Here is a 27,396-nt window from a genome sequence, read left to right as displayed (position 1 = left end):
GTTCTTAGGATGTGCAGGAACCAGTTCAGAGATGCTTTATATTGTCTTTGCATATTTGCCTGGAGGAAAGTAAATGAGGATAGAAAGAGGGAACAGTTGTTTGGGAGTTTTTTGTTGTTGTTTTTTTTTTTGGAGGGTTTTTAGTTTGGGAGTTTTTTGTGTTGCATATATCCCCTTCCGCCTTCCTTTGTCTGACAGTTAGGTTCCTGCCTTGAAGCTCTTTCATCTATCATCTTGTATGCCTAAATCACCAGGCATACCTATAGCACAATATAAGTAAATTATAGTTCATGATCAAAGGCACCTATGCTGATTTTTCAAGATTTCAAACACAATATTTTAAAAAAAAACAGTGAAACATTTCAAGGTTATAAAGGGTTAATTCTAGAGCTGTCAAGCGATGAAAACAATTAATCGTGATTAATTGCAGGACTAATTTCACTGTTAAACAATAATTGAATACATTTTGTTTAAATATTTTTGGATGTTTTTTACATTTTCAAATGTATTGATTTCAATTACAACACAGAATACAAAGCATACAGTGATTACTTTATATTTATTTTTATTACAAATATTTGTGTTGTAAAAAACAAGAAATAGTATTTTTCAGTTCACCTCTTACAAGTACAGTAATGCAGTATCTTTATCGTGAAAGTCGAACTTACAAATATGGAATTACATACATACAAAAAATAATTGCATTAAAAAAGAAAACAATGTAAAACTTTAGATCCTATGAGTCCACTCAGTCCTCCTCCTTGTTCAGCCAGTCACTCAGACACACAAGTTTGTTTACATTTGCAGGAGATAATGCTGATCCTTGACTAGGTAATGCAAATAATCTCTGAATTCCCAACTCTTGTGATTTACAGCACGTGCCTTGTTATATACTTTAAAATGTGCAGCAATGAAATCAATAATGCTGACACTGAAAGTGACAATATTAAGCATTAGTGTTCACATTTAATACATTACATTGATAATTATATAGTCTGCGCTCCCCACCTCCCACTGACAGCACCTTCCAATATACTGAACTTCCATCAGTCAAGAAAACTCAAATGCTTTGATCAGTTTATACTCCTCCATCAGGGTTTGCAGTTTGAAGCCAATTGGATTAGTGCTCCTAAATACATTTGGTGCTTTGAAAATCCCATCCTAAGATGCCTAAATATGATTTTTGAAAATATTGGCCTGTGAGCACAAAAAACAATACACATTAACTTCATTAGTGTACTGAAAGTCTAAACTTCTCATGGTTAACACTAAAGCCCTTTTTCCCCCCAAAGAGACAAAGATTTTATACCCCCCAATTTTGAAACAAAAATACAAGTTTAGCCCCCTGATGCCACAAACACTTCTGCGCATGCTTAGTTTTAAGTATGAATAATCTCACTGAAGTCATTGGTACAATTCAAGTGAGTAAAGTTACACACCTGCTTATGCACTTGCAGGATCATGGCTTTAACTTTCAATACACATTTCCAGCCCCATCAATAACAGTATTGTAAAATTCAAAAAAACCCACCCCACAAGTAGCAGCATTTTAAAAGATGGTGTTTATAATTTAGTCCATTCTAGAATTTTAATCTAAAGTTGCAATAGCACAGATTTGCCAAGTAGTTTTATAAAGCTTCAACTTGATTTAAATCAGTAATTTTTCTAAAAAAAAGATCAAGTGATTTAAAGTCGTGATGTAAATTGGTCCATACTTCTCCACACATATTAGGAATGACATACTAATGATATTGATGACAAACAGAACAATCTTATGTGAAGCAGTCACCAAGGAAAGATGATGCCTCACTCGTTTAAACTCTGTTATACTTTTTTCTATATTTGCTGAGGCTGAGAGTCCCAACTATACAGACATATTTTGAGGATTTACACATATTACTATGTATTCTCCGTTACCCATTAGTTTGGTCAAACTGATACCTGTTAGGCTGTATTGTATGAACATAAAATTATCCTTTGTATTTCTTTAGATCAGTGGTCTCCAAACTTTTTATGTTCTGCCCCCACTTACCCATAATGTAATCTGTCCGCGCCCCCACCCCAAGACCCGGGACCTTAGCAGGGAGCGGAGCCACAGCTGGGGCTTGCAGCCAGGACAGGAGAGCCTTTTATGCAAGAGAGCCTTTTGGAAGGGATTTTTTTCCTGTGGGAAATCAGTTTCTTTTAATTATTTCCCCCTCCCCCCCCACCAGCACCCTTGGCAGTTTTCTTCTTCTCCCTCCATCTTGGCCTTAATCTGGAAAGGAGAAGGTCTTTATGGAAGAATTTAGAGGAAAGCTGATGACTCTTCTAGTCTAGTCCTAGATCTCAAATCTTAATGAGCAGTTGGTGGCAGTTGAACCCCAACAGCAGTATTATAAGTTAACACTTCTGCACTTAGAAAAGGAATCTTATATTTGGAATGGAGTGCAGGTTTCTCCTATGTCAGGGTTCATAGATTGATAGGTTCCAAGGCCAGACCATTGTGATACTTTAATCTGACCTTCTCTATAACACTGCCAATAGAACGTCCCCAAAAATAATTGCTAGCCCATATCTTTTAGAAAAACAGCCAATCTTGATTTAAAAATTGACAGTTATGGAGAATCCACCACAACCCTTAGTAAGTTGTTCAAATGGTTAAATACTCACTGTAAAAAATGTATGCCTGATTTCCAGTTCGAATTTGTCTAGCTTCCACTTCTAGCTGTTGGATCATCCAGCTATGTTATACCTTTCTTTGCTAGATTGAAAAGCCTGTTGTTAAATATTTGTTCCCCAGGTGTAGGTACTTACAGATTATAATCAGGTCACTCCTTAACCTTATCTTTGTTAAGGTAGATAGATTGAGCTCCTTGAGTCTGTCACAATAAGGCAGATTTTGTAATTATTTTATCATTCTTGTGGCTCTTCTCTGAACCGTCTCCAGTTTATCAACATCCTTCTTGAATTGTGGGCACCAGAACTGGACACAGTATTCCAGAAGCGGTCACACTAGTGCCAAATATGGAGGTAAAATAAACCTCTCTATTTCTACGTGAGGTTTCCCTGTTTACGCATCCAAGGATTTCATTAGCCCTCTTGGTCACAGCATCACACTGGGAGTTCATGCTCAGCTGATTATCCACCATGACCCCTAAATCTTTTTCAGAGTCACTGCTTCACAGGATAGAGTCCCCCATCCTGTAAGTATGGCCTACGTTCTTTATTTCTAGATGTATTCATTTACATTTAGCCTTATTAAAATGCATATTATTTGCTTGCACCCAGCTTATCAGCGATCCAGATCACGCTGTATCAGTGACCTGTCCCCTTCATTGTTTAACACTCCTTCAGTTTTTGTCATCTGCAAACTTTATCAGTGATGATTTTGTTTTCTTCCAGGTCATTAATAAAAATGTTATAGGCTAGGGTCAAGAACTGATCGCTGTGGGACCCCACTAAAGAGACACCATTTTGATGATGATTTACAATTACATTTTGAGAGCTATCAGACAGTTTTTAATCCATTTAATGTGTGCTATGTTCATTTTATCTCTTTCTAGTTACTTAATCAATATGTCATGTGGTACCTAGTCAGTGCCTTATAGAAGTGCCAAGTATGTTACATCAACACTATTATCTTTATCAATCAAACTTGTAATCTTATAAAAAAAACAAACCCATATCAAGTTAGTTTGACAGGCTCTATTTTCCATAAACCCACATTGATTGTCGTTAATTATATTACCCTCCTTTAATTCTTTATTAATAAAGTCTCTTATTAGCCACTTCATTATCTTGCTCTGGATCAGTATGAGACTGACAGGCCTGTAATTTCCAGGTCGTCCTATTTACTCTTTTTTAATATTGGCACAACATTAGTTTTCTTCTAGTCTTTTGGAAGACCAGACAGGTTCCAGGAATTGCTGAAAATCAACATTAACTGTCCAGTGATCTCCTCAGCCAGCTCTTTTAAAACTGTTGGATGCTTATTATCTGGACCTGCTGATTTAAAAATGTCTAGCTTTAGTAACTTCCGTTTAACCTCTCCTGAGATACTAGTTAGAATGGAAGGAGTGTTATCATAATATGCCATAACTACATCATCTTTTCTCCCCAGATACAGAACAGAAATATTTATTCAATAGTTTAAGTGACTTCTGCTTTTTCTCCATTATTGGTAATTAAGATAGACTTAATTAGTATAATTTTTCTTACCTTTCTACAGAGTTCACTTGCAACCGGCCTCAATATTTTTGCATAATATGGTTTGTGAGGGCATAATTTAGATGGTGTGCTGGACTATGGAAGTAGTTGCTATGGGGACAGTCTCGGCTCCAGAACTATTTCCAGTTGGTGAGCTCTCCTTCTACCTGAAACAGAGAGGGAGGGAGGATTTGCCATTTACTATTAGCCCATATTGCAGGGTAGGATGGGATGGGTTGAGTTTCACTCCTGGGGAGGCCACAGTGGCCACTGACCAATGGTAGTCCATTGGGAGACCACATTGGTTAATATTGTCGCTTCTTTCAAGTGCTGGAATTGGCTGTCCAACAAGGGGCCCCTGCTTTATAAAGGAACAATAACCAGCGGAGGCAGGTCTCTTTTGATCCACTCTCCATTCCTTCCTCCCCCCTTACAATTGTACAATGACTTTGAGTTAAGATTCTTATTAATCTGGCGGAGGAGGTTAAATTTTAGGCTAGAATATGCAAGACCAATTCAGAATCTCCATGTCTTTCTAATCTTTTGAAAATAAGGGAGGTGGCTTGGCACCACACACTAATTTTGGAGTGAATGTTCAGGGCAAGAATATTTTTTTAGAATATTTTCCAGTGATTGATAGTAAACAGGAAGGTGACTGAATGTAACTAATTGTGATAAATGAATATTTGAATTTATAGATATGTAAACAAATTTTTAAATCGTAATATGTTAGTTTTCTGTAATAACCTTTGGGGACATTTTCTTGGAACAGGGCATATATGAGTGAACATTTATTTAATCTCCATTGTTCTGGCTTCCAATTCTATAGTTCTTTGTAAACACTTTCTCTGTAAAACATTCTCTAACATCATTAGCTCCCAAATATATCTGTAGTAACAGGGTTCTCTCTGAATGTTTAGACTTGAAACATGACTTGAAAATGTTCTGTGCGCTATAATCTACAGAGAAGAAAGTTTTAATTGAGTAGCTAATCATTTTTTGTTAAGCATTAGTTGAGTTAAATACCAGTTTTTAAATGATAAACTTCAGTGGTATTAGTTAAAATACTTGTTTTATAAAGAATCTTCATCTCAGTAAGCATCTTTAAATAATTCCATTGTTTCAGAGTTCTTAAAGATACATGTGATTTTAGTTTGCAGTTAACATGTTTCGAACATTACCACCATCTTCTAATCCAACCGGGGCAGAATTTGATCCAGAGGAAGATGAACCAACTCTAGAAGCTGCCTGGCCTCACCTACAGGTAATTAGCAATCTCCTCATTTCATTTGACTAAATAGTAACTAAATTATTGCAAAATAGTATTACACAATGTGTCTTCCTACTGTATGTTAAACACACTAGTGTAAATGATCTTTTGCAGTCAAAAATAGATTTGTTACTATTAAGAGCTGGACAGTCTTTGAAATTACATTGTGTCATTTGAAATTATTAGTTTTAATCTTTCAAAAGATATTAATGCGTAAACAACTGAAAAGAAAATTACATTGAAAATCAGTCTGTGTTTTTAGAGGTCAAAAGTTTGTTGCTTGTTTCAGTACAAACATATGATTTTAAATTAAATAGTAAAGATTAAAGTGAGCTTTAGTTGATTATTTTTACTATTCATGTTTTGTTTTTATTTATCTATGGCAAGGTTCTAGCTTTAGATGTTTGAAAAATGTGAGCGCAAAGTAAAAGTAAAAGATTTTTCAAAATATGCATTACTGAACACCATGGATGTTAGATCAGTATCTATTGGTATGAAGTAAAATTAATTCAGGAATGTAGTATTTGGGAATCCTCTGCAGTTTAAAGAACATAGCACTGTTAGAAAATACAGCACCTGATGACATACATTCCCTGCACCAAATTGTAGTATTACTTTTGCTGTAAAATGATATAAAAACAATGTATAATACTATCTTGAACTAGGAAGTTTCTTTTTTAACAGTGTCAGAATTGAGTTGTAATTGTACTGCTTACAAAAATATAATATAATATGTCAAAAAACTAATGTTATTTCTCTGTGGATTTTTTTTCAGCTTGTTTATGAATTTTTCTTAAGATTTTTAGAATCTCCAGATTTCCAACCTAATGTAGCTAAGAAATATATTGATCAGAAGTTTGTATTGCAGGTGAGGTAAAAATGAATATATCTTCAAGCTTTAAATCCAAATTGATTTAAAATGCATTAGATTTGAGTAAAATTTATCTTTCTTTTTCACAGCTTTTAGAACTCTTTGACAGTGAAGATCCTCGGGAAAGAGATTTTCTTAAAACTACTCTTCACAGAATATATGGGAAATTCTTAGGCCTAAGAGCTTACATCAGGAAACAAATTAATAATATATTTTATAGGTATGTCACAGCTCTTTATTTTGGTACATATGATTAGATACTGTGATTTAGACTTTTTGGTCCCTTATTAGCAAAATCTTAGTTATTTCATTCTGTGTAAACATGTTTGTGCCTAATAATATTGGCATCTTTTTAATTAAGCAATTCTCAGGGGAAGTATAGCATGTGATAAATATTATAGCTGCAGTTTGGGTACATTTGAGATTCTGCATTTACATCAGTTTTGTGTCAACTTGACTTTTTATATAGTGCTTTATCAGGGATGAGTTGTTTGAATGATACTGCACTCGGTAACATGGCACTGCATATTATTGTTTGTTTGTTATAATTATTTATTTGTAATATCACAGAACGTAGATACATTTGTTTCAGTTTTATACATATCTCCTGGAGAGAGAGATGCAACACAAGTGAAGAAAATACATGTGCAGGAACTCACTTCAAAGGGCAAGTTCCATTTCTGAGGGAAGCAAGTCCAATTTGAGGTGCATAAGGAAAAGAGATGTCCAATTGGGAGTAGTCCTGATAATCGGTGTCAAAGCACTGCAGTGGTACTGTTGCCGAAAGTGTATTTGCTCTTGCAAGAAATAATAACAGTAATGTCTTTGCTTCTGCCACTTTGGTTGTGAATCAGGGTTATTAATTTTCTTTTTAATATAGAATCACATATCCAGTATTCATAACTGGATAGTTTTAAGTTCTCAGACTTCCCGATTGGCACAAACTCAGCTCCAATTGGAAGGTTGGTGAACTGAGGCTGAGCTATTTTGAAATGTTCTGCCCTAGTGTGTGTTGCAGGTACACAATTACTTTTTAACGGATATTATGCCTATTTGCATTATTGCACCGTTACCTGAGTTTCCTTTCTATCTTCACTTTATAAACATTATTGATTTGGGTATCTAAATTCACAAGCTTAAGGAAATGGTTGAGGAGTAACCTAAAATATACTACTAAAAATTGAATCCATTACAGTGAGCCGTTTGTATTCTAGATTTCAATTAAATAAACATTAGACCTTGTCATCTAAGTATTTATATCAGTATTGTTTTCAATAATGTTTCTGTTTCTCTGGAATCCAGAGAGTATTTTTAGGAAACAGAACATATTGCTTATCTGGATTTTTGCCTCCAGCATATTTGGCTTAGAATAAAAATAATGACTCCCTGAACACTTACAAAAACTCTATCAAAATGTTTATATTGTCTGTGGCAATAACCACTAGAGTAAATGGATAGTGATCCCCTCTAATAGTTATTGTTACATTGGCCAAACTTTACACGCATGCACACATACGTACCCCAGTTCAATAAACATAAAGATGTAAATTCAGAAGGTCAGAGTATGTCTACATTGCAATTAAAAACCTGCAGCTGGCCTGTGCCAGCTGCCTCGGGCTAAGGGGCTGTTCATTTGTGGTGCAGATATTTGGGTTTGGGCTGCAACCCAAGCTGTGGGACCCTCCCACCTTTCAGAGTCCTAGAGCCTGGACTCCCCTTAGTCCAAGCCCTGCGAGCCTGAGTGAGCTGGACAGGCTAGCCATATTTTTTAATTACAGTGTAGACATACTCAGTGGGGTTGCAGTTCTGAGTGCAGCAATAGCAACCCACCACAAAAACATAGAGCCAGTTTCTGCCTCCCTTGCTCTTGTTGAGTAGAAACTTACTACCATGAAACTCTGTTGAAATCGATACTTGCAGAGCACTGCTCATGGATAAGGGTAGCAAAATCTGGCTTGTTAGTAAGTTGCTCCATAGAACATTGCTACTGCAGTAATCTACCATGTAGAATATTCTCAAAAAGCAAAGTTGGAGAAGGCTTTAGAAATTTGGAAGGAATTTTAAGGAGGGAAGGGAAAAGCCATATTTACATACCCTGAAATTTTTCACAGGAAACACAGTTCATGACTGTTTCCAAACTTAGTCGACCTATATCAGCACCTCAGTGTGACATGATATTAAAGTGTTTAAGTGGATTTCCAAGCATGTAGGGGCAAACAGCTGGCATATATGGGCTTCATGTTAGACAGGATATGATTGATATATACTTAAATATGGACTAATCACTACTCCATTTGCAAGTAAGCAGTTTGCTGCACAATAGGGTCTCAGTACAGATTCCACAGACTTCAGCTTTTGAAGCCATCTGATTTGATGCATCTCATTTTTCTGTAGATCCAGTATGCTGTATAGCCGTGTTACTTGTATCTAGCACATTTTCTTGTGTGTCTGCCCCTTGTACACTTTTCCTCCTAAATGCGAACATGTGATCCCTTGAAGAGAATGGTGCCAACTGCACAACAGCTTTTTGCCAGTTCAGGTATAGAGGGATCTTATCGCTAGAAAAATGTTCCTTTAGAAAAAGGAACTGAGGAACTGCCTAAAAATAGTGAGTAAGCCTCATCTTCTCTGTCTTCATGCAGTGGTTCTTGGACACGGAATCCCACTCTTTCTTAGACAAAGTGCTGTTAAGTTTTGTTTCAGGGGAAAGGATTTCAAGAAAAGACAGAAAGGGAATGCAAATTTGCTTACAGTTTATTTAACCAATAGTGGGTTTTGATTAAGTTAATGCTGGAATGCACAATTTCATGAAACAATATATCTGAAATGTATACTAATGGAGGTTTATTCTGCCATTTTTGTTCTGCATTGGCAGTGTTTTAATGTAATGGAAGCCAAGATTTCAAATCTAATCATTTCTAATACGTCTTTTGAATGGGTTACAAATATTCTGCCCATTCACCTTTTTTTAGTTTGTAGAAACAATAGATGGAATTTTTTTCACTTTTCTGCTTCTGTTCTGAAATGTACATAAGGAATGCTGTAGTGAAATCTAGATTATAGTATAGATAGCACCCTTTTCAGCAAAGTATAAACAAGAAGCCTTCTTTATCTACCAACTGAATTCTCAAGGACATAGAAACTAAAGTATTTTTCCAGCTCAGTAAAAACAAATCTGTATAGAAATTTTGCATAGTACTTCTGGGCATAAAATTCTAAGGAGAAAAATAAGTTTACAAACAAGTTCCTTCAACTTCTTAATCCCTGAACTTAACTGAAAGATAATTATATGTCCTTTTTTTAATGTAATGTACACCCCTCTAAAACATTTACTTTGCTCATATTTGGCATGATTCTGCAGGTCCTCAGTGTAACTCTCAGGCCAGGTTTAAGCAGAGTTTCTTTTCTTGCTTCCTTGAATCATAAGCTAAAACTGTGTGTCTGTCTGATACTGGGATATGGATTTTAAAGTTTTTCCTTGTGTATTTATTACTTTTTTAAATATTTTCTTTGTTTTGGTGTTTAACAATTAAATGAAATTAATGTTATCAAATAAAAAGGATTTTCCTACCAACTTCATTTTCAGCAAAAAATGTTCTTATCTGAACTGAGTTACTTTTTCTGGGGAAAATAATACTCAAAGCAAACTGGTTTGAATCCATTCTAGAAAAATATTTAAAAATGGGAAACTGTTTTCTATTCTAAATTTTATTGATGAAATTCTGTGACAAGTGTTGAATTGGACAAACGTGGAGCTTTATAGTTTTGGAAAACTTCCCAAAAAATGGACAGATTGTGCCTTTCTGCCAAAAGAGAAAACATAATGTGAAGGCTTGACTTGTCCTATTTATTACTGATCATCTGGCAAATAAATGTATAGTGCAAAAGAAATCTTTAGGTAGGTATCTGGGAATTATTGGACCACCTCACATCCGTTTGCCTTACAAATGGGAGAATAAATTATAGCATCATGCTACACGCTCAGTATTGTCTTAATTTTAAAATATAATTTGACTGCATTCAGTTTTTGATCATTACTCCTGCATAAAATGTGACAACTGGAAAAGCACAAGGATGTTTGCTCGTTTTTTCTCTTCAGTGTAGGTGGTTTGAGAACAGTAACTTACTGTGCCAGTTCTGTACAGATGGATATGCCATTGATAGCATTACCGTACAGGGCATGCAGTTCAGCTACAGAACAGATGTTGCAAGGAAGCAAAAACAACACGAGTATCGTGTAGTCCTAGGACCTTTGAGTAGTGTAAATTTTAAAAATGAAAGCATTCAAAGTGGCTAATTATTGCTATCAATAGTATCAGAGGGGTAGCCGTGTTAGTCTGGATCTGTAAAAGCAGCAAAGAGTCCTGTGGCACCTTATAGACTAACAGACGTTTTGGAGCATGAGCTTTCGTGGGTGAATACCCACTTCAACCACGAAAGCTCATGCTCCAAAACGTCTGTTAGTCTATAAGGTGCCACAGGACTCTTTGCTGCTATCAATAGATCATTTTGTAAGCACAGCAAAAAAGCAACTCTAAAGATTTAATTATCCAAAACAATCAAATATATTCCTGACTTGTACATACTATATTTTTAAAAATGGGTTTTTCAGCCTGCTGAATATAGATGTTGGTACACTGTCTGAAGTACTAATTTTCCACTTCACATTTTTCTGACGCTACATGAAACATCAGATAGATACAAAGTCATGTCTTGGAGACAGGTCTATATATTTCTATATAGTCAATACTGAGTGACTAAAACTGTATTTCATTTGTTTAGGTTTATTTATGAAACAGAACATCATAATGGCATAGCAGAATTACTGGAAATATTGGGAAGGTAAGTTACTGGTTGTATACCATAAAACTCGTCAAAAATTGAATAGGGGCTGGAGGGATACATTTTGAAGAAATGTATAACTTTGTATAGTTTGACAGAGTTATAACTAAGGAGGGAATATGATAACCATTACTAATATTTAAAGGGTGTAAACGCCAGTGAGGGAGTGTAGTTGTTTAGGTCTAAAGTGTATGTGGACAAGTTTTGCTATCATAGATTAAATTACAGAATATCAAAATGAAGTCTTAAACACCAGATCTGCTTGTTCACCAAGGAAAATCTCAGTGCTAGAATGATTTACTGGAGAAGATACTGTAGAGAACTACCTTGCACCTCCAAGGCAATAGATTGCAATACCGAATAGGCCCAATCAATGTCTAATAGCTGTGATTCTCTGTGTAAGATTGCTTTTTATTTCACGTTCCACAGTATATTGCCAAGATGACAGGTTTAAAGTAAATAAATGAAGAAACTGCCAAGTTTAATAATTAAAAAAAACAAAACAGCAGCTCTGGTTTTCTAATAATTAATATAAGACATTTAGGTTGACTATGTGTGGACTAAAAAGTCAGTATAATGTAAAACGATTATTAGTTAATATTTTTGTAGGTATTTATACAGCATTTATTACCACAGTTTACGTATTACACTCATCACTGAGTAGTGGGAAGACTTTAGTTCCCATACCAATGCTCCCCGCTCCCCCTCAGTCAATGGGGAATGGCAGGGAATATAACAGAATTCAGAAGGGGTGAGGGAGATTTAAAGAGCATATAATGGCAAGATGGGGGCTGGCCCCTCCTCCTCTTTATGTCCTCCACCTTTCCATTAGGTGGGGCAGGGGAGATGATGCTAGTGGAATAGTTCTTGCATGTCCCCTGTTCCTCTGCCCATTAAATTCTCCCAAGCTTTTCAAAAACTTCCTGCTTCTGTTAACTTCCCTGGCCTCCCTCCCTTTAGTTGTAGCATAGAAGTTATGGTTTTATGATGCTGTAAGTTAGAGTCCCAGCAGGGGACGGTCCCTGGGTTCTATGCCTTGTTCTGCCTGTAATAAGCCTATGCCCATTAGCAACCCCCATAGCAGCTGCCAAAAGTGCTTGGGAAAGTTGCATGTGAAGGACAAGTGTCGCATTTGTAAGAACTTTCGTCCTAGAACTCAAAAGGAGCGCAACATTCATCTAAGGGCCCTCCTCATGGAGGCTGCGATTCGCCCTGTCTCGGAGCCTTCCCACTCCGATTCTACACCCAGCACCTCGGCATCGGTGTGGAGAGCACCGCCAGCACCGAGTTCTGCCCAGCACCGCTCTCCTTTGCTGGTGCCAAAGAGCACCTGAAGGAATGAGACTCCCTGGCATCGTGCAAGAAGGGTCAAGAGCAGTGTTCCCTCTAATTTTTTATGTCCATGTACGGAATGAATTCTGTTGTGTGCCAATATGGAGGTAATACGTGGTGGGGGTGGGGCCGAGGAGTTTGGAGCGGGGGCTCAGGGCTGGGGCAGAGTGTTAGGGTGAGGGCTCTGGCTGGGGGTGTGGGCCCTGGGGTGGGACTGGGTAAGAGGGGTGTAGGAGGGGGCTGAGGGCTGGGGCAGGAGGTTGGAATGCGGGGGGGGTGAGGGCTCCATCTGGTGGTGATTTCAGCCCCTCACCGTGACAGCAGCGGCTCTTGTGGGCACCTGAGTCTGCCTCAACTCCCATGTTGCCAAACTAGGAGCTGGGCCAGTGGCCTGCACAGTGGCCATATTGGAACATGTGGGCCATGCCAGGCATGCCGATGCCCTTCTTACACCTCTCCTCCCTTGCTGCCTCGGAGAAGTAACCCCTGGCACCGATGGCCCTGGGCTCAGTGCGTGGAGTGGAATCCAATACTGGGGTTGAGGAGCAGGTATCCACTCTAAAGGAACCGTCCCCTACAGGGGACAATGTCCCAGGCCCTCCCCCGGTAGTCCAGTCCTTGTCCTCATTGCCAGATGATGTGGTAGCAGGGCCCTCACATGCCAGTCCACCGGATGACTTTAAGGAGCACCAAGCCCTGCTCAGGAGGGTGGCCTCGAACTTAGGCTTGGAGGTGGAAGAAATGGCAGAGCAGTCTGACACTTTAGTCAACATGCTAATGGCATCAGCTTCCGCGTGGGTTGCACTGACAGTGCACAACGGGGTTCTAAAGATAGCCAAGGCCCTCTGGAAAACCCTGTCTTCTATCCGACCCACCTCCAAGCAGTCTGAAAATAAATACTTCGTCTCTGCTAAAAGGTTTGAATACTTGTATACCCACCCGCTCCCAGGGTCACTGGTCATCTCGGTGGCCAATGAAAGGGACAGGGAAGGGCAAGCCAGTTCCACACCCAAAAATAGACACCAAGAGGCTGGACCTTTTTGGAAGGAACATTTATTTGATGGCCACACTTCAGTTTAGGATGTCAAACCACCAGGCTTTATTGGGAAAATACAGTTTTAATCTGTGAGACTCCCTCAAAAAGTTTGACTCCCTGCCCCAGGACTTGGGCCACAAGTTTACCACCATTTTGGAGGAGGGTACCTCCAGGTGACCTGGAATGCGACCAGTTCAGCGGCCAGGGATGTTGCCTTGGATGTGGTAATGTGGTGCAGTTCCTGGCTTCAATCTGCGGGTCTGTCCCAGGAGATGCAGTCCTCCATCCCGGACCTTCCGTCGACGGAAGGGGGCTCTTCTTGGAGGAGACAGATGCAAGGCTTCATGGACTCCACGACATTAAAGCCACCCTCCGCTCACTAAGCCTGCAACGCCACAGATGGTGAAAAAACAGTTCAGACCGTCCCCGCCTCCTTGGCAGGGCTCCTCTAGAAGGGACGAAGACTCAAGGTTCAGCCGTCATTGCCCCTCCACCTCCCATTTGCCTGTCCTGCCTGACTCAGCAAAATACCAAGGGGGCCAGAAGTGCTCGTTTTGAGGGGTGTGCTTGAGGACAGCGCCCGAGTCAGTTCTCAGGATCCACCCTACTCCTTACTCAACCACCTTCCGGTTGGCTTGGTCATGAGTTACTTCGAACCGTTGGATGCTCGGTATATCATCTCTGGACTACACCCTGCAATTCTCGGCTGCCCCTCCCACCCACTCCCTTCCCCGCCCCCTTCAAGGAATTTTCTCATGAGCAACTCCTTGTTCAGGAAGTAGAAAACCTCCTACAGCTGGGAGCGGTGGAGGAGGTCCCTCAGGACATGAGGGGGAAAGGGTTCTATTCCCACTATTTCTTAATCCTGAAAGTGAAAGGGGTTTTAAGACCCATTCCGGACCTGTGACCCCTCAAAAAAAAAAAATCTCAGAAAGTTGAAGTTTTGCATGGTCTTCCTAGCCTTCATCATCCCTTCCCCAGACCCCAGAGACTGTTATGCCGCCCTCGACTTGATGGACGCATAGTTTCATATCTCCATTTTCCAAGGACACAGATTGTTCCTCTGTTCTGTGGTGGGCCAGCGTCATTTCCAATTCATGATGCCTCCCTTCAGAACTCAGCAGTCCCGCCAGTTTTCACAAAATGCATGGCACCAGTGGCTGCTTACCTGAGGTGTCAAAGGATCCTGGTTTATTCGTACCTTGACAACTGGTTCATCCAGGGCAGATCTCGGGATCATGTTCAAAGGAGCCTCGATCTGGTACGTTCCACCTGCCACAATCTGAGCCAGTTAATAAAAAGAAATCGACCTTAGTACCGGTGCAACAGATAGTTCATAGGGCAGTCCTCAACTCCACAAAAGCCAGAGCCTTCCTTCTGGAGGCCTGTTTCTGAGCCATGTCAGACGTGATCTTGCAAGTGAAGGCCCACCCGCTCTCACATGCCTGAGGTTATTAGGCCACAAGGCAGCCTGTACTTACGTAATCAGTCACGTGCGGCTCCATCTCAGACCCCTGGAAGCGTGGTTGTCTTCGGTCTACAGCCCCAATAGCACAATCTAGACCGCGTGGTCAGGGTGCTGGATCACATACGATCATCCCTGAAATGGTGGGTGGACCTTGGATCAGTGTTGCAGGGAGTTCCCTTTGCAACCCCGTCACTGACACTGGTCTCCAATGCCTTGAACCTGAGGTGGGGGGCACACCTGGGTGATCTCAGCACACAAGAATGTTGGTCACGAGATGATCGCGCCCTCGACATAAACGTTAGAGAGCTCAAAGCAGTTCGCTTGGACTGTCAGGCTTTCCTGCCTCACATGAAGGGCAAGGTGCTGCAGATCCTGAAGGGAAAATACCACCGCAATGTTTTACATCAGCGAGCAAAGCAAAACCCCATCATGATCCCCCACAGGTGGGGAACTCCCTGTTCTGCCAGGACATGAACAAATCCACCCAGGAAGTGCCACATATTTTGGGGGATCAACAGAGGCTTCCTGTCAGACTCCTTTTTGCTTCCGTGGTTAGGGGCCCTAACGTACTCCTTCCCACCAGTGCCATTAATCCACAGAGTCCTTGAGAAGATGAAACAGGACCAGGGGAAGGTAATCCTGATAGTCTGGCTTAGCCTCGCCAACACTGGTTCAGCACACTGCTGAACCTCTCAGTGGTGGCTCTGCTGCAGCTGCCCCTCTGGCCGGATCCGCTGTCTCAGAACCACAACAGTCTTCTGCACACGAACCTGGCTGCGCTGCACCTGACAGCTTGGCTGCTGCATGGTTGAATGCAGAGGAGCAGGAGTGCTTGGTCTCCCCAGGTAGGTAAGCCAGCCATGAGACCTCCTCAGAGGGCAGGCCAAACGCCGTCGGTCCCCAGAGCAGAGAAACGGTTCATGTTCTGGGCCTTGAACCAGGGTATTTGGCCTGAGCTGGCCTCGCTGCTGTAGATCCTAGAATACCTTCTGCACCTCAAACTCCAGGGCCTGTCTCTTTCACCAGTTAAGGTTCACTTGGCCACTATTTCAGCCTTCCACCCTCCATTCCAGGCAGGTCAGTCTTCGCTCGTGACATGACAGTCTGGTTTTTGAAAGGTCTGGAGTGACTATTCCCATGTTCATGACCTTGTCCCTCCTTGGGACCTGAATCTCATGCTGTCACGGCTCACACCCCCCTTTAAGCCTTTGGCTTCCTGATCCCTTCTACTCTCATGGAGAGTCTCGCTCCTGGTAGCAATAACGTGTGCACATAGGGTCTCTGAGTTTAGGGTGCTTAGCTTGGAGCCACCCTATATGGTGTTTTACAAGGACATAGTACACCTGTGACTGCAGCCGGTTTTCCTGTCCAAGGTAGCTTCTCAGTTTTATACAGGCCAGAATGTATATTTACTTGTCGTCTTTCCAAAACTTCATAAGTCGGATGGGAAGTGTAGATTATGCTCTCTGAACCTCAGGAGACTGCTAGCCTTTTACATAAAAAAGACCAAGCCATTCCGTAAGTCGATGCAGTTGTTTTTCATGGTAGCAGACAGGATAAAAGGTCTTCCAGTGTCCTCCCAGAGAATTTCATCATGGATTACCGCCTGCATCCGTTTTTGCTTTGATCTGGCAAAAGTGCCTCCATCGGCAATTGTAACTGCCCACTCAACTAGGGCGTAGTCTCATTTGCGGCTTTCCTGGCTCAAGTGCCGATTCAAGATATCTGCAGGGCTGCTACCTGGTCATCCATTCACACGTTCATGTCTTGTTTCACATTTACCTAGCAGGCCCAAGATGATGCTGGCTTTGGTAGAGCAGTGTTACAAGCCGCATGACCATGAATTCTGAGCCCACCTCCAAAGATACTGCTCATGAGTCACCTAGAATGGAACTGACATGAGCAAGCACTCGGAGAAGAAAAAACAGTAACCTACCTTTCATAACTCTTGTTCTTCGAGATGTTACTCATGTCCATTGCATTACCGGCCCTCCTGCCCCTCTGTCAGAGTTGCTGGCAAGAAGGAACTGAGGGGGCTAGGGTCAGCAGCGCCTAATATACCGATGCACGAGTGTGGCACTCCACACCTAGAATGGACATGAGCAACACATCTCGAGGAACAAGTTACGAAAGGTAGGTAACCCTTTTGTTCTTGTTCTTGTTGTGTAATTGCTGTAAAAGGCAGGTCAGAGCCAAGACAAAATTAATTTGCAGCCCTTTGTGGAGATACCACTTGGATCTTTGTTATAAAGAGCTGTTTCCTATACCAACAATCAGTCCACAATGCCCATTCCAGAAGATTGTCTATGTAAAGGAGTAAACCAAGGGTATGTCTACATTACGAAATTAGGTCAATGTAATATGTCGATTTTTTTAGAAATCGATTTGATAGTCGATTGTGTGTCCCCACTTAAGACCATTAAGTCGGCAGAGTGCATCCACAGTACCGAGGCTAGTGTCGACTTTGAGCATTGCAGTGTGGACAGCTAGCCCACAGTTCCCGCAGTCTCCACCACCCATTGGAATTCTGGGTTGAGCTTGCAATGCCTGATGGGGCAAAAACATTGTTGCGGCTGGTTCTGAGTACATGTCGTCAGCGCCCGCCCCCCCGTGAAAGCAACAGCAAAAAATTGTTTCTTGCCTTTTTTCCTGGGTTACCCATGCAGAGGACATACCATGGCAAGCATGGAATCCGCTCAGCTCACTGTCACCGTACATCTCCTGGGTTCTGCTGGCAGACGTGGTACTGCAGTGCTACACAGCAGCAGCTCCTTGCCTTTGCAAGTTAGCAAAGACGGTTAGCAGCCGTATTGTACTGTCTGCTGCTCTCTCCTTGTTGGTCGGGGGCTCCTGGGCAGACATGGGTGCTCCCGGCCGGCCTCGGTGAGGTTGGTCGGGGGCTCCTGGGCAGACATGGGTGCTCCCGGCCAGCCTCGGTGAGGTTGGTCGGGGGCACCTGGGCATAAATGGGAGTGACTCCAGGTCATTCCTTTCTTTAAGTTCCATCTAATTGGGAGTCAGTCCTGCCTGGAATATCAGGCAAGCCTACCAAAGAACCAGAGAGGCAAACGGCCGCTCCGGGTCAGAGCCCCAGACATCCCGCTTCTATGATGAGTTGCATGCCATTCTAGGGGGTGCCCCTACAACTACCCCACTGCTGTGCTTCCCTCCTCCCCCACCCCTCCCAGGGTGCCTTGGCAGTTATCTCCCTATTTGTGTGATGAATTAATAAAGAATGCATGAATTTGAAACAATGACTTCATTGCCTCTGTAAGCGGAGGGCGGTTGGCTTACAGGGAAGTAAAGTGAACCAAGGGGGCAGGTTTTCATCAAGGAGAAACAAACAGAACTTTCACACCGTAGCCTGGACAGTCATGAAACTGGTTTTCAAAGCTTCTCTGATGTGCAGCGCCTCCTGCTGCGCTCTTCTAACTGCCCTCGTGTCTGGCTGCGCTTAATCATTTCGTCTTTTAGAACAGAGTTCTGATAGCACGGATTTGTCTCCCCATACAGCAATCAGATCCAGTACCTCCCGTTCAGTCCATGCTGGAGCTCTTTTGCGATTCTGGGACTCCATGGTCACCTGTGCTGATCAGCTCGCCACAGTGGCCAAACAGGAAATTAAATTCAAAAGTTCACAGGGCTTTTCCTGTCTACCTGGACAGTGCATCTGAGTTGAGAGTGCTGTCCAAAGTGGTCACAATGGAGCACTCTGGGATGGTTCCCGGAGGCCAATACCATCGAATTGCATCCACACTACCCCAGATTCGACCCAGCGCTAATCCCCTCGTCAGGGAGGAGTACAGAAACGGGTGGACGGGTGCAGGGTTAAATCGATCTAACATTGCTAAATTCGACCTAAACTTGTAGTGTAGACCAGGGCCAAATTATGTTTTTGTCTTTTGTCTTTGTATCCTAGTCACATTGTGAATTTTATTTTCCATGAGATAATTCTTTAAAATATTAAGTGTAAAAAAAAAAAAAAAAAGCCAAGACACCCTGTTTATTTAGCTTTTCAGTCATATTATCAGCAATATGTGGTGTCAATATTAACTTTATTCTTATAGCCTGGCATAGCAAAGCACAATTGCCAGCTAAAAGAGATTTTTCTTTGTGTCTGTTTGGGATCTAATGCATTGACTTACAGGAGGAACAGAAAGTCCTTGTCCTAGGCTGGCTGACAACTGGGAAACTGAAGTCACTCCTGTCCTTCTGTTCCATATCCCTGTATCTTCCTTAAAGGCACACTGTTAACTTAAAAAACAAAAACAATTGCACTTTCAGGAAAAACTTATCTACCAGACATCTAAGATTAGTAGTTCTCACACAGTTGTTCAGAGGCTTGCAGAGAGCTGGCCAGTGACATGGCACTAACTGTCAATTTCTGGCTGCTAAATTGTATTAACTGGTGCTAAAAAAAAACAAAAACAAACACTTTTACTTGTAAGCAATTACTTCTGTTGCTATAGGAACATTACATAATCCTGAATGGAAGGGCAGACAGTATTCCTATTAAGATGTAATTCACACTGCAGAAACTCCTGCTTTGGAACAAAGGCTTGAAATTTTGCATGGGTGTTTGCCCTTGTGTCAGGGGATGTGCCTTTTGCTATCTGTGAAAATGTACTCAAATTTGGCCAAGTTAAAAGCTTGTGAAAAATCTCGGGCACAAGAACTGAAAGTAGGGAAAACATCTTTCCTGTGCTCTCAGTTTTCCCCCCGCAACTGGTGCCCAGGCAGCAAAGTGGTGAAAGAGGAAACTGCCTGACTTTAATGCAGAGGGGTGAGGATAAGGCAGGTGGGGCGCGTAGGAGTGGGAGTATGTAGATGTAGTGGGATGAATGGGGCAGGAGTTGGGGGTGGGAGGAATAGTCAGGATCAGTGGTGGGGACAGACTGGCTTGGGACACAGGGACAGAAGGGTCTGTAACACTTAAGAACACTTCCCTCCAGAACCCAAGAATCCTGAGTCTCTCCATTCTTCTGCTGCCAGCAAATAGTTGTGAAACCCACTCACAAAGTTTGTTCTTGCCCTCTAGTGGCAGGTCCACAGCCAATAACAGTCTACAACTGTTACCAATCAGTCCGTTAGCTCAAGTGGTAGAGGTCTGTGCTGTGAATCTAAAAGTTTGAACCTTGCTGATGACCATAGTTGGGGGTCAGCATAGTTCCAGAAAAAAGCTCAGGTTGTGAAGTCAAGCGCTCAAAAATTGAGAAATTTCAGAATTTAAGGTTGCTTATGCCTTATGATATTCTGTAATTACATGAGCACTTGCTATTTTTTTTTCCTACAGGACCCCTGCCTCTTTCAGTGCCCAAGAAGGATGGTGTTATAGGAACGAATCAGTATTGTATAGTTAATAAGGCTAGTGTCTGTGGGATCCCTGCTTGTTTGTTGCAGAAATCGGAATGTGTGTAGTGAATGAGGCAGGCGATTACAGGATGAGAAAGGAAGTTGAATGCCACCCTGGAGAATTGGATTCTGTCCCTGCCTCTGCCATGTAGCTCCTATGTGATGCTGGGCAAGTCACATAAAGAAAAAATTTCATAGTTAGCTACTAATTGTGCTCTCCTCCTTTTCTGGGTGCCTAATGTGAGGCACCAGAGGTCAGAGATGCAGAAGTGCTGAGTGCTTACAGCTGCAACAAAAGTAAACTGGAATTGTGCTACAAACATATAAAGCGCTATGAAATTCTAATTACTCTGAAGAATCAGTCCCTATGTGTTTTAAGCTTTGCACCCAAAATTATGGACACTTTTATGACAATTTTGCCTTAATCGTTCTGCCTCAATTCCCCAGCTACAAAATAGTGACAACACCTAATCTTCCAGGAGCATTAAGAAAATAAATTCATGTTTTGAAACACTCAAATATTATGAGAGCACCATGGAAATGTCTGTGAGGAAATCAATAATTTTGTATTCAGTGTGGGGTTGGGATGGCATGTGTTAAATAAGGCCTGATACCATACATTGAATGAGGAGGATAAAAAGAAATAATGAATAACTGCTCATTAAGTGAATGAGGCACAGGTCGTGAAAAAATATGTGATAATGTAATTATAGACTGCATTATAGTATGCACGTACAAGGTATGAGGAATTAAGGTTGCAAATGCCTTAATTCTGGCGTTTTTTAACTTCTGAGTGCTTGATTTTGCAAGCTGAATGCTCTTAACGTATTTTAGGATGTAATAGTTCAGTAATTTGTCAGCTCCCCGCTTGTTTGTGCGAGCCTTCCGTGCTAGTTAATGTGAGATGAAAACATCTTAAAAATAAGAATGTGTGAGTGTAAAACCACAAAAATTGGCAGTGGGACTCCAGTTGTAGAATGTGAAACTATTTTTAATTCCATTTTTTTAAAGTTGACTGGTTTTCAAAAGGCCATTCCATATAAAATGATCAAAGGGTACAATGCACCCAGTAACGATTAATACCTGTCTTTACTCACTTGGTGTTGGGAACTCCATGTGCTGTGATGCTGTCTTGTTGCCTGCTCCAGTTCTAAAAAAACTATACATTTCCCAGTAGAGTAATTCTGTCTCCGAACTGTTTACTCTCTTGGATTGGACTCCCAGGTGTTGTGTCTTTGGCTGATTCCCTCATCAGGAATGAAGCAGCTGGGTTTCAGCAGTTGGGAGGGGTATTTATTCAGAACTTTGTTTTACAAAGTGGTGGAAAGGTTGGAAGCTGAACCGAGAGGTGGGAACTGGGTCTTTTATGGAACTTGGAGGGAGGATTTTGGCACCTGGAAAAGACGCAAGTTAGAACTCTTGATATAGGGGATGTGAGGATGTGGATTTTACCGTTGGCTGAATTTGTATTCTGCTCTCTAGATAATTAGACTTAAATTTTCTTAACATTGTTCTATTTTTATTTAATATAATGACCACCCTCTTCAACATGGGAAAAAATGCTACATTAATGTTCTATGGGAGAGTTCAAAAAACAACCCAACTTGGAACAATTAAAATAAAGAACAAAAAAATGATTTTTCTTATCCTTAAAAGTTTGGCAATAGTGAAAATTTTGAACAAGTACTGATTTTAAACTGATTTTAAAAACTTCTGATTTTTTTTACAGTATAATTAATGGATTTGCCTTACCATTAAAAGAAGAGCACAAAATTTTCTTATTGAAGGTGTTATTACCTTTGCACAAAGTGAAATCGCTCAGTGTCTACCACCCACAGGTAAATTAATTTGTTTATGAAGTGTTATAGATTCTGTTCCACAGGATGGTCCAGGGTATAAAATGCTGAACTGGGAGTCGGGAGAGCTGGGGGTTATTTCCAGCTCTGCTATTGGCCTGCTGTGTGACCTTATCCAAGTCGCTTCCCTTCTCTCTGACTCGGTTTCTTCATCTGTAAAATGGAGTTAAGATACTCCTTTTAAAAGCGTTCTGAGATCTGAGGATGAAAAGCACTGTATTATATCATAGAAAATCTTATCCTTTTAATGAGAATGTCCCTTTAGTAGATCTTTTTTTAAAAGAGCCATAATATGTGGTATGTTTTACTTGGATAATTTAATAGTTGTTTGTTGCAACTTTTTGGTGCCCTGGATGTTTTGCTAAATCACTATTTCTTCAACATGGATTCATTAAGTGGATGTTACTGAAGAGGTGGAGTAAAAAACTGAATACCTAAAAAAGACCAAAAAAAATTGAAGTGTTGAAACAATCTGGGAAATAACATTAGGACCGCTCCACTGTTGTTGCTTTCAAACTCCCTGAACCTTTCTTAGGCTAACAGTAGAGAGCCCCAAAGGATTCTAGATTTGGAACAGCACTGCGATATGCTGAAAATCTGTCTAGAAAAAGCTCCTTTTAGATACCTAGGAAATTGTTCAGAAAAATCAGCCCGTTCCCAATCACTTTTTAATGAATAAATACCCCATATAGAAAGCACTGTCTTTTTATGTAAATTTGATAAATAGTTGTATTAAATTTAAACCATTTTTACGTGAAAATTCTTTTCTAGTAATTGCGTTGACCCATTTTTAACTTAGTGTCAATTTCACTTTATTAGAATAAATCAAAGATCAAGAAATAGAATTTGAATCTTAATCTAGGACTTCATCTGAAGTTTCTGTGAGGAGATGAATTTCAGAATTGGGACCAAAATAAGTCTGGGATGAAGAATCAAATGGCCAGTTAAGAACAGCTGTGGTTTGTGTGAGGATTTTTTCCTCAGCAACTCACAAAATAGTCTAAAAATTATCCTGCAACCGGCCTTTCACCACAGTCCTTTGTAACCTCAAAGGATTGGGAGGTTTGTGAAAATTACTGTTTCCTCACTGGTGCTGTGTCGCTAGGATTGCTGAGGGCACACATGTCCAACAGTTCTGTGCACTGCAGTGTGCTGATTCTTTTCCAGAATGCAAACATGCTGAAAGCCACCCAACTTTTGTTCTACACCCTTACTTACTCACTATGGAAGCAAGCGTATTGGAATACAATTTTTTCAAAATCTTTTGGTTAATTTCAAGATCTTTATCAGGGCGTGTCTTTATTTAAAAAGAAACTGCTGTAAAACATGCAAACATGGTGATAGGGGATCAGATTGGTGGTCCATCTTGTCTAGTGTCCTGTTTGTGACAGTGACCAGTACCAGCTGCATCATTAAACTGCAAGAAACCACATAGTGGGCAATTATCATTCTCTCAGAGGAAGTCTCCTCCTACTTCCCATTAGGGGTTGGATTATGATTGAGGCATGAGTGTTTCTATCAATTCCAAAACCAGGGATTAATCAGAGGTCAAAGCTTTTCCATGGCAATGGAAATAATGTCTTGATTACCCTTCAAGACAGTTCACATAAAGGATACAGAAAGAGGAATAGGGAGAGTTGTGGTGCTCCTTCTAGTCCTCCACAGCCCAGAAGGCACTTTAGACTTGCTAGATAGCCAGGAACTCCACATTGTACCTGCAGAAAATACCAGGCCTTTTGAAACAGGAATTCCTTCATTCAGACTGTATACACCTACAGTTAAGAACTTGGGCATCAGAAGAGAAGTGTAGTTCAGCATGGATTCTCCTTTGGTATCCTGACAGAACTCAACCAGGATATTTCATTCACTGATCTGGTCAAATTTGCGCTTCAGGTGTGAGGGAAAACAAAACTCTGAGGCAGGAATTGCCTCTTTGTGCAATGGCTAGCACAATGGAGCCCTGACCTTGAGATGCTATTGTGATACAAATATTATAATAATCCCAAAGTACTAGGGACCTCGGCTAGAAGGTTTGATTAGAGTCCTACAACTAAGCACCATAGAAACATGACACGAGCCATAGCAGTATTTTCTGAGCAGACACTTTGGATCCTCCATTTGAGTGTAGGTGCCAATTTTAATCACAATGATTAAATTTAGATAAGCGTATGGCTGGTTTTTCTAGTTGCCATTACCTCTAAAAGGCAAGTTTTAGAATTACTTCCTACAGTCATACAAGAATCGCACTGTTTTTGTCATGAGGAAAAAGTTCTTATAGTCCAAAAACCTCTGTTTCAAGGAAGTTCCTCTTTACACAAGTGGTGGAATACTGTTCTCTCTTCATTGTGTTCTAACTCTTGGATGGTTGGGGCATAAATGGGCATTCCTAGAGCACTAAAGATATACCTCAAGCATATGAAGTACATACACCAATTGTACCCTGTTCATCTAATTCTGTCCAACATTCCAAGGCATTTGGGCTTCAAGGTTGTAGCAGTCAAGACATGAAAACACTGCACCATTTGGCATGCTAGGTATCGGGGAAACTATTCACAGAAGTCCCTAAAAGCACTGGAGAAAAAAGTGTGTGTCTAAACTGTGGAAGATCTGCAAGTTACCATTCCTCTGCAAAGGCATCCTCTGGTAGGAAGGTGCCACTGTGTTGATTCTCACATAACTCCTTAGATTATAAAGCTCTGTTTTATATGGGGGCAGCTTTCATTCCTGCCTGCTATTCTACTATAAGAATTAAACTCTTTATATCTTTTTCCCTCCCTACTTCTGGGATTAACTTCTGGCTACATCCCATTAGTAATGAATGATGAGAGAAGCTGTGCAATAGAATGAGAAATTTCTTACCTGATGATTTTTTCTATTAGCAGCTTCTCTCTTAATTCAACCCACCATGGTAGTCTGGTAAATGACTAGAATATACATGGAATTTTTTTTCTAATACATTAGTACATTCTATCAAGTTGTCTTAATACTAATAATTGGTTGCTGTAGTGTTTCTATAGCTGTGATAAGAACTTTCTGATGAACTGAGCTGAAGGTTGAAACATAATGCTGGAGCCTCCAGCAACAATATTGAACCGCCTCCGAATTCCACAGGTGGAGGGGCATTAGCCCCTGAGTAATGAATTCAGAGAGAAGCTGGTATCAGAGAGAAAATTATCAGGTAATAAATTTCTCATTCATGCATCTGTTGGAACTCTAAGCAAGACTTCTGGCATCAATGCATCCAGCCTTTAACTTGCTGCTGCTTCTGTCATAAATGCCCTGTGCAAGGATCATGTGGGGAGAGGTGTCCAGGCATGCCACTCACTCTCTTGTGATTTTGAACATTAGATTTATCTAGTTGGAACGAAGCAAAAAGGAGAGTAACTGTTTGTCAGGGATCTGACAAAAACCAAGAAATAAGGAATTTACAGTAAATCCATGCTTTGACATTTGTCTCAAATCCTTCATGTATTTCATTGATCTTTTGACGGAACTTAGTTATTATTGAAGTGAAGGACTAAATAGGACGGTTTACAGGTGCTATGCAGTGTTCCCCACACAGCTCCAAATGAACTTCAGTCCTGACTTTGTAACACCTTGTTCTGGCATTACTTCAATGCTGGACCATGATCAAAAAGTGCCGTTGTGACACATTGTGTATATTACAAAAACATTATACAAATGAAGACTAGGATAAAACCACCAAAACTCATCCCTTAACCTTTAAGTATAATATTTGAAGGTAATGCAATCTAGAATTGGCTTTTTAATTGTTTTTAACTAATTTAATTCTTTACTTTCAGATAATGTGTGAATTGTTTTCTTCCCACCTCCATATAAAATGTTTAAAATTAGCCGTGGTTGACTTATCTTCCTCATGTTCTCTGATGAATTAGAGACAGTATGTTTCTTTTCTCCAGCTACATCCCAGTTCCCAGAGAATTCAGAGCATTCCAGATCTACATTATATGAGAAATTCTGTAAACTGACATTTTTTTATAATAAGAGACACCTGACTCTTATCCATTGAGTCCAGTTCAAACAAATTGCATGCACCTTGGAACAGTTCTACTGGTTTAATTTGATACTTAAGTCACAACCTCCCTTCCTCTCTTCATCCTTTTTTTTTTTTTAATTATTATTATTTTTGCTTCCAGGGAGCACAGAATCTATGCCTCAGCCCTTTACTTCATTTGTCCTTTTCAGCTCCCTCTTCTCTTCCCTTTCCAAAAAAAAAAAAAAAGAGACCGGATAGAATCTTAAGCAACCAGCTTCAGGGCCGAGCCAAAACTTCTATGGGGGAAACACTCACTTCCAGGCCTCCTTCCCATTCCACCTCTGGTGAAGCACCGAGGTTTCCCAGTTGTTGAACAATGTCTTAGGTAGGGTGCACATGAGATCAGCCTTTTCCTTTGCCATCCCCACTCTGCTCCTTTCCTGTATGACCAGGATCTCAGTTGGAGACATGGTTCTATCCCATTGTTTTTCTTTCAGTCTTTTGGGCTTCAAACTCCCTTCATCTTCCTGTGCTCTGCTCTTAGCCAGGAAGACTTTGAACTGCCAACAGTTGTTCTTCGGTAACAAGAAAATATCCAGTCTCTGCCTCTCTCATCTGCCTGTGTCAGACAGGAAGGCTTTTTAGTGCTCATTGGCTACTGGGGACAAAAATCTCACCACAAAAACAAAACAGAGACTCTTTTCAGTCACCACCTGGAGCATATGCCTCTTTTTAAGTTTTAGCTAGAGAGCATTATCGGAGCTGTTCTTCACATCATGATGCCTCAGCTGATCACTCCACCTGTCCATTCACATTCCTTGTTTCCCAACCCTTTGTTTTCTAGGCATCCCTGTGAGTGACTTGATTAAAGATTGATCATTTTCTTTCTAGCGAAGTGGAAATCTTTTAGTTGATCAGAAGACCTTCTCCTAATTCCGTCAGCTGTATGCTTGTTTTCTGGAGTACAGAAAGCAATCTTATTTGGGATTTAGGCTCAGGTATGCCTTTAGTCCCTTTGTCTGCAGAGCAGAAGGGTTCTTTCTGAGTTCTCCAAACTGTCGAATCTCATATCTGTGAGGTTCCAGGCTTGAAATCAATTGCTCAAGAAACTTCATGTACCAGTGCAAGAGGACACTCTAAAAGTTTGATTCTGCTTTCAGAAGCACTGGGCTTTTGCAGTGGAT

General features: G+C 40.8%; 1 protein-coding gene and 1 long non-coding RNA gene across 4 annotated transcripts in view; one reads left to right on the top strand and one right to left on the bottom strand.

The window, feature by feature from the left end:
- The window catches only part of PPP2R5C (protein phosphatase 2 regulatory subunit B'gamma), a 175,098-nt gene that overhangs the window by 102,005 nt on the left and 45,697 nt on the right, over positions 1-27,396 (top strand). For all 3 annotated transcript variants that reach the window (XM_045015782.1, XM_045015783.1, XM_045015785.1), the window contains 5 exons: positions 5,342-5,452; positions 6,234-6,326; positions 6,419-6,549; positions 11,112-11,171; positions 22,089-22,197. In XM_045015782.1, the coding sequence (XP_044871717.1) occupies positions 5,342-5,452; positions 6,234-6,326; positions 6,419-6,549; positions 11,112-11,171; positions 22,089-22,197 (504 nt within the window). The remainder of the gene's footprint in view (positions 1-5,341; positions 5,453-6,233; positions 6,327-6,418; positions 6,550-11,111; positions 11,172-22,088; positions 22,198-27,396) is intronic.
- On the bottom strand, positions 621-22,065 carry LOC123369814. The gene is made up of 4 exons (XR_006579142.1): positions 21,457-22,065; positions 19,153-19,261; positions 4,201-4,355; positions 621-931 (listed from the first exon to the last, which is right to left on the bottom strand). It is a non-coding gene; the product is annotated as an uncharacterized LOC123369814 (long non-coding RNA).

The sequence above is a fragment of the Mauremys mutica genome, chromosome 4 (assembly GCF_020497125.1).
Source record: "Mauremys mutica isolate MM-2020 ecotype Southern chromosome 4, ASM2049712v1, whole genome shotgun sequence".
Taxonomy (NCBI): domain Eukaryota; kingdom Metazoa; phylum Chordata; order Testudines; family Geoemydidae; genus Mauremys; species Mauremys mutica.
The sequence above is the reverse complement of the archived record's forward strand: the minus strand, read 5'-3'. Positions and strand labels throughout refer to the sequence as shown.